We start from the raw sequence: 11,012 nt of genomic DNA, 5'->3' as shown, positions 1-11,012 counted from the left end.
AAAAATTAAAAAATACTAATAATTTTATAAGACAAAAAATTAAACTGTAACCACTAAAAGATATTTAAGCCTAAATAAAATAATTTTGAAATGAATGACTCAAATGTCTTGTTCCTGTATTAATTACTTTTGCAAATTGCGTGAGAAGTAAAAGAAAGCCACGAAGACAAGTCACTTAGCTTGATCTCTCCTGACCATTTTTTAATGAAATATTATAGACCATTAGATTTAAAGAAACTAAATGAATATGATGAGGAGTAACTTTAAACACTTAATCTTGAAATAAGTGACTTATCCTTTGTTAAGGTACACACTTGTTTTTTTAGTACTAGTACCAATGTTTCAAAATGTGGAATAATATGTAATTTTTTTTTTAATGTACACTATATACATATAAATTTTCAAAAAATAATAAAAAAATACTCAAAATTCATTCCATTCATATAAAAGTAAAAAGTCAAAGTGCCTTAAACAAAACATACTAGTGTATGTATATATATATATATATATATATATATATATATATATATATATATATATATGGATCAAATTTATATTCGTATAATTTTGATAACTATTACATCATTTTTATAATTTGTTATAAAAAATGATTTTTATTGACTCAACCAATTAATAAGATTGTCCGGTCAAATTTTACTAAAATTGAACAATAAAAAGATAATAAAATGATTAACATTTTAATATGTTTTAAACATTAGTATCACATCAATTTTAATCTATATGAACCAAGTAATAATAATTTTGAAATATAAAATTTTACATATGTAACATATGAAAAAAACTTTCAATCCAACATGATATAATAATTATCAAAATTACAACAACAACAACAACGCCTTATCCCACTAGGTGGGGTCGGCTACATGGATCAACTTCCGCCATAATGTTCTATCAAGTACCATACTTCTATCCAAATCATTAAGTTCGAGATCCTTCTCGATAACCTCTCTTATAGTCTTTTTGGGTCTTCCTCTGCCTCGAATTGTTTGTCTTCTCTCCATCTGGTCTACTCTCCTCACTACAGAGTCTACCGGTCTTCTCTCTACATGCCCAAACCACCTAAGTCTATTTTCCACCATCTTCTCTACAATAGGTGATACTCCAACCCTCTCTCTAATAGCTCCGTTTCTAATTTTATCCTGTCGAGTCTTACCACACATCCACCGCAACATCCTCATCTCCGCTACACCTACTTTATTCTCATGTTGGCTCTTGACCGCCCAACATTCTGTTTCGTACAAAATCGCCGGTCTTACCGCAGTCCGATAAAACTTTCCCTTTAGCTTGATTGGTACCTTTGCATCACATAACACCCCCGATGCTTTTCTCCATTTCATCCATCCTGCTTGAATGCGATGATTCACATCCCCTTCAATTTCTCCATCATCCTGTATTACAGACCCAAGATATTTAAACCGTGTGACTTGAGGGATAATATGGTCTCCTATTTTCACCTCTGAGTTAGATACCCTCCTTCTTTTGTTGAACTTACATTCCATATACTCCGATTTGCTTCTGCTTAGGCGAAAGCCATGTGTTTCTAGAGCTCGTCTCCAAGTTTCCAACCTCTCATTCAACTCCTCCCTCGACTCTCCAAGGAGGACTATGTCATCTGCAAAAAGCATGCATCTCGGCGCTATCTCTTGGATTTGTTCCGTAAGGACATCCAGAATTAAGGTAAAAAGGTAGGGGCTAAGGGTTGACCCTTGATGCAAACCAATTGTGATGGGAAAATCGTCTGACTCTCCACCCTGTGTCCTAACACTAGTCGATACCCTATCATACATATCTTGGATAGCTCGAATATATGCAACCCTAACCCCTTTCTTCTCTAGAGCTTTCCACAAAATCTCTCTAGGCACTCTATCATACGCTTTCTCCAAGTCAATAAAAATCAAGTGCAAGTCTTGTTGGTCCATGCGATATTGCTCCATCACCCGCCGTAATAAATAAATCGCTTCCATGGTCGACCTTCCCGGCATGAAACCAAATTGATTCTCAGTAACTTGAGTCTCCTTTCTTAATCTCCGTTCGATCACTCTTTCCCATAATTTCATGGTATGACTCATGAGCTTGATTCCCCTATAATTTGCACAATTTTGTATATCCCCCTTGTTCTTATAGATTGGCACTAACGTGCTTCTCCTCCATTCCTCCGGCATGCGTTTTGACCTCATAATTTCATTAAAGAGTTTGGTGAGCCACTCAAGACCTCTATCTCCAAGAGTTTTCCACACTTCAATAGGTATGTTGTCTAGCCCCACCGCCTTACCGTTACTCATTCTTTTCAACGCTTCCTTTACTTCCTGTTTCTGAATCCGACGATAATACTTATAGTTTCGGTCCTCTTCTCTTGTGTCTAGACTGCTAGAGTCATATCCATATCCATCATTAAATAAGTTGTGGAAATACACCTTCCACCTTTCCTTGATATCTTTTTCATGCACTAAGACTTTACCTTTTTCATCCTTAACACACTTTACGTGATCCAAATCTCTAGTCTTCCTCTCTCTACCCTTAGCAAGCCTATATATAGATCTTTCTCCGTCCCTGGTTCCTAGAGCTTGGTATAGTCCGTCAAAAGCTTGAGCTCTTGCCTCACTCACCGCCTTTTTGGTTTCATTTCTAGCTATCTTATACTTATCCCAAGTTTCAGAATTTCTACACCTAGACCACTCCTTGAAACATTCCTTTTTTACTCTAACTTTGCTCTGAACACTTTCATTCCACCACACGAGATTCTAATTAAATAAAAAACATAAACAAACATTCGCTAAATAGGTTAGTCAGCTAAAGACCTTGTCCAATGAATATGTATCTTTGGATGACAAAATTTAGCATGGGATATTCATTTGAGATAGTAGCTTCTTTTTTTTTCCTCCAATGGCAAATATATTATAAATCTAATGACATATATGTTGTATTTCTTACATTTTATAGTATCAATTTTCCTTACAATAACATCAATGGGTATGACTACGTGCCAGCTCTTACTGAGGATCTTATATAACAGTAATAACTTCTTGAACTGGTTAGAACGATCTAAAATTATTACGATCCAAAATGATATAAATATGATTGTACGCACTAAGATAGACATCTTGATTTTTCGCTGGAAAATTACAAGTACGGGCTCACAACCAGGCGACCAAATAATTACTGTTCCGAAATGAGAACCATGTAAGTCAATTACTCGCTCAAATCATCATCAAAATAATTCAGATCAGACTCATCATCAGTGTCAGCATCAATGTTAGCATGATCTACATCTGGTGATCCTACTGCTACATCAGCCATAGTCACCAGCTCAAGGGATCCCTTTAGATGCCTTGCAGCTCCATCTTCATAATCAATTGAATCGTTTTCATATTCATCATCTAGTTCAACTCCAAATAGGAAATTCTACAAAACAAAAGCAAAACAAATATTCCATCAGTATAGCCACATCCTCCATGCATATTGCTTAAGAGCATATTTCACAACTGTATGATGGTGAAGCATCTCGAGCACTACAATATCTAACCATACAATATTTAACATGAAAATGAAAGTCACGTGTTTTTTATAACATCAAATTTCAACTTATCATTCAAATAAGCAATCCATCAGACCTAACTGGGTTAGGCTTTTCAGCCCTTCGAAATTGGAAGGTGACAACAACTAGTACATTAAAGAATAAAAATAAGATAACTTTAAGAAAGTCAAGTCAACCATGAATTATTTATAATAAATCCAATTCACAGCAATTAATGCTTTGATTCATACAAGTTCAAAAACACAGAAAGCACTGATTACCTTATCAACATCAAAGTTTTGCACATTAGTATCTACTATCCAATCATCGAGTAAATGCTCTTGCAGAACACTGTCAACAGAGGACAACTTCGAGTCCCTGGACCTTTTTCTTAATTGGCATTCTCTAAGTCGCAAGTTGTAGTGGACATATATAATGTCATTCAATTTCTTCTGAGATAGACGATTTTGTCTTTTGCAACGTATCTGATCATATATACTCCAATCATGCTCACATGCAAAGGACGAGCATGTTTGACTTAATATGCGTACACTTATTCTTTGCAACTCTAAGCAACTTATTCCGTGCTGTTGCCACCAAGCAGCTAAAGAGATAACAAAAAGAAAGGAAATTAATTAACTCCTACTGAAGTATAAATGTGCCTCCAAAAAAGTTAATTGTCATAAGAACATTTTAACAGCAACATAGCAGTTTACCAGGTTCTAGACCTGTTCTTGTGCTAATTGCCAATTCAGTTCCAAAGTCGTCTTGTGCAGCATTATAATGAGCAATCTGGAGATGACATCACTTTAAAGCAGATAAAATAAATATCTAATAATGTTGGTGCCAGATAGCTAGCAGTTATTAAGGACACATTACCTGCATTGATGCGGATATCCGTCTCATATTATCAGGCTCCAGCCGGACAATGCATTCATTGAGTCCTCGTACTACCTCAGAATGCTTTAGTCATCAAACAATCACTTCAGGAGAGAACTTGAATAAAATTTGAAAATAAGCAACCACTAGGAAATATTGAATATTCTCACATACCGCCACAAAATCCTGACGATATCGGTATGATGGATTTAAGAAGTATGCAGCCAAGTAAAGAGGGTGACAGAACAGAGAATTCCAATGACTGTCTATGACCTTCCAGAATGGTTCATATTTACGTGCATCGTCACCATGAACAGATTTGATTGCAAGTTTTGCCCTGTACATATCGTTATATAGATATGGCATTGACAAGCTCTCACCACTATAAAGCTTTTGAAGTACTTGCATTATGGGATCTATTGACTTCCTAACATGCTGAATCTTCTTCCAAAATGTGACATTCAAAACTATTTTTTCCACCTCTTTCCCCTCATTTGAGCTGGAAAATCTGGATGAAATCCATTTGTTGGAAAGAAACATTCTTCTGAGAGCAACTCGATGATCCAGCAAGCTCAGTAGTGTAGCAAAGCTAGAGGCAAACTGGGTGGCAGCTGGTTTTAGAAGCTCCTGGCCCCGGGTAAATTCACTTTTCATAAGATTTAACAACCATATTTGATTGTATATTAGTTTGGTAATTTTCTGGCCCTTTTCCATGCACTCTTCCACACATCTTATTTTCATAAAATCTTCAAGCATACAATTAATACAATAAGTGGCACTAGGGGTCCAGAATAAATTCCTTCTCTTCTCTTCAAGCATTTTTCCAGCAGCCTTATAGTTGGGAGTATTTTCAGTGATTACCTACATCAAAAGGGAGGAATAGGAGAAACAATTATTAGTAACAGCTTCAAGGTGATATTTAGGATGAATGAGGATGCCACAACATTAGAATGAACATTTTACCTGCACTACATTTTCCTCACCTACTTCTTCCACTATTTTGTCCAGAAGCTTGAATAAATTTGGTGCATCTTCCACTACATTAGTGGCATCAACCGAAGAAACAAAGTATACACCATGAGGACAAGAAACAAGAAAGTTAATAATTGTCCTACCCTGTGTATCTATCCAACTATCTGCCATTATAGAGCAACCAGTGATTGCCCAGGAAGCCTTATATTCAACAAGGTAATTTTTAATAGAATTGATTTCCTCCTGCAAAAAGCGACCAGACATAAGTTGGCTTGCTGGGCACACCAGTCCTTGTCCATATTGACCAACCACTTCCAGCATTTTATGAAAATATAGGGAGTCTGCAGCCTGTATAGGAATCCCTGCATGGTAAAAGAACTTGCAAATTGAAGAAATAACTTCCTTGCGTAATTTCTTAGTGGGCCCTGTCTTAACTTTTACTTGTTTGTAAGCTTGAGGAGTCTGATTCTTGGGTAGTTTCAGGTAAACATTATCCAATCTTGATCTTCTCAATACTGGTTCAGGACCAGTACTATGTGACACTCCCTTGTAGGTCTTCATTATATCTTTAGAGAATCTCTTATCAACATCCATCAAAGTTTCCTTGTTCATATGATGCAAATCTTCTACTAGCTCACACTCATCATCATCATTATCGGACTTTGCATAGAAAGGCATCAATTCCTTAATCTCAGGCCTCCTAAGTCTCCTCCCAGTACGATGCCATTTCATGTTCTCTTTTATTTTCAGATAAACATCTTCTGGAGCACTTTTACAAGGTGCTACCTCTCCAGGAATTCTAGCCAAATGTTGTTTAAACCGATTAATACCTCCACTGACAATTTTCTCACAGTAATTGCATTTGACTTTCTTCTTTCTCTCGTCCTGAGCAACACCATGCTCCCACCCTGGGTCAACATATCCTAAGGAGCGAAGAGGAGTCAAATTTACAGATACATTTCGATCATCCATCAATTGCTTCCCTTTGCTTCTACACCCAACTTGCTCTTCTTCATCTTCATCATCATTAGAGTGAAAATTCATATATGCTTGTGTGTCAACTTGTTTTTGTTTCTTATGGGAACGGCAGCCTTCAAGATTTTCTTTCATTTTCAGGTAGACTTCATCAGGAGCCTTTTCACAGTATGTTACTTCACCAGAAACTCGGGCTAAATGCTGCTTTAATCTGTATATCCCACCACTAACTATTTTCCCACAGTAATTGCATCTAACCTTCTTTTTCCGCTCATCTTGAGCAATGCCATGATCCCAACCAGGATCAACAAATCCAGTGGAGCGTATTGGAGCCATTACATCCAAAGCAGAGCCATTATAATTCCACTCATATATGCATTGATGCTGAATACAAGGCACATAAAACTTCAAAACTACAACATGTCAAGTAATCTGAGAGACTTCCCTGTTTCAGCAATAATAATGTATAAGTAACAGTGTAAGGTACCCTGATCTTGAGGCTTTAAAGCAATATCGTATAAAAATAAAAAATAAAAGCATAAATATGATGGGCAGGGAAGATTAAAAATCAAATATCAAATAAAAATGAGGGCAAAAGTGGAAACCAATGTAGGTCCTAAATCATTTAGAAAATTTAACTTGAAATTTTTAGATAATATTATATATGGGAGATGTTTTAAAACAGGCCATACCATAAAAAATAGAAAGGGAAAATCTACATAATAATCATGACGACTTGCTATGTAAAGATGGCTATTCCACCATCCAAACACCTCCCCCCCTTCCAAACACACCATCACTGCCCCATATAGTCTGGTGGTTCGTTTCTCATGGTCTTTGTTGTTGCTTCTTAACCACATGTGTGAGGTACAAGCATCTTCAAAGATGCCATCCAACAGGGATTACTGACATTTAACAGATAGAGGGTTGTGTAAAGTCCAACACCTCAAGATGACTTATCTCCTTACGTCTCGATATACTATGGGGCTAAATCAAATTAATCTTTCCAAAACATGATTTAGTTGGATTACCTATAAGATTAAACTGAATCAAAACTTCGTGAGTAAATGTTGAATTAAGAGAAAGCCAGAAAGTTATACTGAGACTAAGAAATAAGACATGCAGCTTGATGTCTTCCCTTCTCATACTAAGAAGATTTGGAACTTCTGTCTACACTCCATGTCAGAAGAACTCTGCTACATGCTAACTACCTTCTCACAAAGAACCTACAAAATGTTGAAGGTATGGGTTGAGAAGAGTGAACCATGGGACTCTTATCAAGTGTAATGACTAGAAGTAACTGAATATAGATGAGAAAAAGTATCTGATGCAATAGATATCAGATACTCATACAGCAACCATTTTGAAGTATTGGTGCTTCCTAATTTACTACATGCTAGTCAGAAATTATTATCCATGGTTGTCAAGTAACAGATGATGTTTGAATATTGGAGCAAAGATAGCATGCCAACATGCATCCATATAAGCAAGGAGAAAAAAAACACAGAAAAAACGATAAAGCCAAGGTGATAAGGGTAATTCAAAAGAAACATCAATAACTTTTTCTGCATTGAATAAAATCAACAATGAGCTACACTTTCAAATAAGCATGGAGGCAGTCTTTCAACGAAAGCCAAGGGGCAAATATTGGATACCATGAACACCATCAACTTCATCAGTTACAATACATCCTACACAATCATAAAACACATTGTAGAAACTAGAAACAGATGAACATTGTACAGCATTCAAGAGGATATTAAGAATCAGCAACAAATATACAATTAGACAATAAATCAATAATCTTTAAAAGAGCGCTAGACTGAAATGTTCTGCAGATGCAGAGATGGGACTAGCATTGAGGGATATTTCACTGCATCAACATTATATGAACAATCCAAAGCCTCCATTTGGGCTTACCGCTTACCAGAACCTAGGAAATTCAATCTTTATGCACCTATGAGCTCTAGAAAACACCCGATACAAAGGCCATTCCAGCTTGAAGAGATTCTACAGTCTTCTTTCTCTGTCTCTAATTTTATTCTCCAATTAAAAAAAAAAAAAAACAAGACTCATTTTGAAATTGCATGCAATATTAAACAAATAAAAGAACTAACTCACTGCAACCTAACATAGTACATGATTCACTTCCTAATTCCTGTTCGAGTGTTTGACTGTTTGTTAACATGTGTAAATTTTTAAAAATAATTAAATGACCAACAATGTATGAGAATTTAGTTAGCTTGGCTTACAACAGTTGCAGGCAAAACCCATTTGAATGAATAACTGTGTTTACCACAAAAGGCACATTGGGGCACATTTACCAACACTCAAAGATATCACCTCCCCCTTATATATCCCCATTTATGATACACTACACTGCCACATTCACTCTCTTTTATTCATTTACAAAGCATAATTTAACAATAGTCCTTCTTGCAATGCTATCTCTTTAACCACATTCTCATCCTTCAAATTCAAACCAAAACACAATCACTAAGCTAATTTAAAAGATTTCGCATAACTTCGAAGCAGAAAGAGAGAAAACTTAATCTGAAGAAATATAGCAAACACTTGAGCACTTAGGGTTTCCATAAAACTCAAAACCACAATTTCCTTTTACCTTTTTTTGAAAAATCGGCGATGCCACGAAACCCTAGGTGGAAGACAAAGGTGAAAGAGCTGAATCGAATAAAGAAGATAAAGAAATAAATAAACCTTAACGAAAGGAAGAGGACCAAGATCGAAGTTGAACCACCGGCGGAGAAATCCCTAGCCGGCGGCGGAATCGTTGGGCGTTCGGCGGCAAAGGAAAATCGCTTCGGAATCGCGAGTCGCTAGTGAATGGCTGGGTGAGACTCTCAACTCGACCCGGCCGCGTTATGCCGATTTTTTATTTTTTACTTTTTATTTTTTGCTTTAGTTGTAAATTCTCATGCATATTATTTTCTTTACAGTATACTATGAATAATAATTACTAGTATAATAATTGGAAATAAAAGAATCAAATATGTTTTATTGTAATTGTGTATTTTATTTTTTATTTTTCTGTCGTGGATGAGAATGTTACGAGTTGGCTAAAATTTTATGGAATCGTGGAATTTAGTGAGTTGACTCAGCGAGTCTTTACACTCGGGAAAAGAAAATTAAAAATTCACTCTTTTTCCTTTTGTCCCTCTTCGGACTTCGGAGCAAGATTGGATAAGTGCATATGTTTTATTTATTTATTACCGAATTTGATTTAATTAGTTGATAAAAAATATAAATTAGTAACATATAAAATTGGCATAAACCGCAACAAACGAGAACGCTTTGAGATGACTTTTTTTTAACCTGACTGGGGTAATTTGTTAAGAAATTTACATAAATGTATAAGTTTTTAAAATTTTAGATAAATAGATTTTGCAAAATATCACTTTGAATTTAAAAGTCGTGTCATAATATATAACTATTTTTCATTAAAAAAAATGTTAAAATCATGCATTAAAGCATGACTTCATAAAAATATAACAAGAAATTCACTAATTAGCAATGGAATATTTCATCGCTAAACCCCTGGTCTAGTTAAAAAATAATATAATGAGGGAAGTCAAAGTCTCACTAAAGTCGTCATACAAATAATGAACACAATTTATACTTTGCGAGAGTATAATTCTCACACTATTTGTGCACTGAGTTGCGAAGGAAATATTTATTACAAATCTAGAAAAGAGGGTTTAACATAGTGAGGGAATATTCCCATGCAAATCCCTTGTTACGTTGCAAAGGATATTGTCCCTCGCAAATATAAAAATAGATTTTTAAATTTTGAGATGCATTTTGTCCTTTGCTAATTCCTCACCATTTCGCCGCAACTATTTAATCTTGTGAAAATATAAATATTTAGTAATTACATCATATCATAATTTAGAAATCCAAATAAAATTATGAAATAAATAAAAGATATAAAAAATGTACTCATGTGTAAAAATATTTAAAGTATTATTATTTGATACTTAATTAACAATATTATGAATTTTTTTAGAAATAAAAATTAATTTAGAAACAGAATATAATCTATAAAAAATATTTCTAATTTGATAAAGGAAGTCTATGTACACGTTTACCTATTATTGATTTGAATATTTAAAAGCAAAGTGTTTTCTTAAAAATAATTGTTGATTAATTAGTTGATTATTGTTTAAAATTTATTTATTTATTTTCTTTTCCTTTCCATTTTATTTTCTTATTTACCCACCTTTATAACACATTAAACCAAATCTCAATTCATCTACCATTGCTTGACCTTAAGACACTTGAAACATGATGAACGTTAAGATAGAGAGAAGAGAGATAAAGGAAAATTTAGCTTGCTTACTAAAATTTGTTTCATTTAAGGGTGGCATCTTTCCCATTGTAAATCAGGACATATTTTATGGCATAAGTTAATTTGAGGTAGAGAGATCCATTGGATTATAATTTATTTGAATTGAAAGTTGTAGTAGACATTTTAATTAAAAGTTGTTTATAATAGAATTTAAAAGTTGTAGTGAACCTTTATGGTTCATAGTATTTCTATCATACTCAAACGGGATTGCATCCAAAGAACCTATAGTATTAAAAAAACTTATACTAGTGGGCTTTTATAATAGTTTTTTCATTTACACATAAA

General features: G+C 34.6%; 1 protein-coding gene across 8 annotated transcripts; it reads right to left on the bottom strand.

Moving 5' to 3' along the window:
• Positions 1–2,914: 2,914 nt before the first annotated feature.
• Positions 2,915–9,523, bottom strand: LOC114388202. Of its 8 annotated transcripts, none has more exons than XM_028348558.1 (9): positions 9,080–9,523; positions 8,282–8,393; positions 7,393–7,587; positions 5,378–6,806; positions 4,589–5,275; positions 4,415–4,498; positions 4,252–4,327; positions 3,817–4,139; positions 3,211–3,423 (listed from the first exon to the last, which is right to left on the bottom strand). In XM_028348558.1, exons 4-9 carry the CDS (start codon positions 6,695–6,697, stop codon positions 3,211–3,213), a joined length of 2,703 nt encoding a protein of 900 aa, XP_028204359.1. In that variant the 5' UTR covers positions 6,698–6,806; positions 7,393–7,587; positions 8,282–8,393; positions 9,080–9,523. The 8 variants fall into 8 exon arrangements, with proteins under 8 accessions (XP_028204363.1, XP_028204359.1, XP_028204358.1 ...); XM_028348557.1 differs by having other exon boundaries at positions 8,289–8,393; XM_028348560.1 differs by lacking the exon at positions 7,393–7,587 and having other exon boundaries at positions 8,289–8,393.
• Positions 9,524–11,012: the final 1,489 nt, after the last annotated feature.

Source organism: Glycine soja, chromosome 15, assembly GCF_004193775.1.
Source record: "Glycine soja cultivar W05 chromosome 15, ASM419377v2, whole genome shotgun sequence".
In the NCBI taxonomy this organism is placed as follows: domain Eukaryota; kingdom Viridiplantae; phylum Streptophyta; class Magnoliopsida; order Fabales; family Fabaceae; genus Glycine; species Glycine soja.
The sequence above is the reverse complement of the archived record's forward strand: the minus strand, read 5'-3'. Positions and strand labels throughout refer to the sequence as shown.

What these genes read in the sequence shown, in the direction of transcription:
- LOC114388202 (XM_028348558.1), bottom strand. Translation starts at nt 6,697, where the DNA reads ATGGCTCCAATACGCTCCACTGGATTTGTTGATCCTGGTTGGGATCAT. An exon ending in ATCGTCAGGATTTTGTGGCG is followed by an intron (nt 4,499 to 4,588) that starts GTATGTGAGAAT and finishes TGATGACTAAAG; the next exon opens with CATTCTGAGGTAGTACGAGG. An exon ending in AAAACTTTGATGTTGATAAG is followed by an intron (nt 3,424 to 3,816) that starts GTAATCAGTGCT and finishes TTTGTTTTGTAG; the next exon opens with AATTTCCTATTTGGAGTTGA.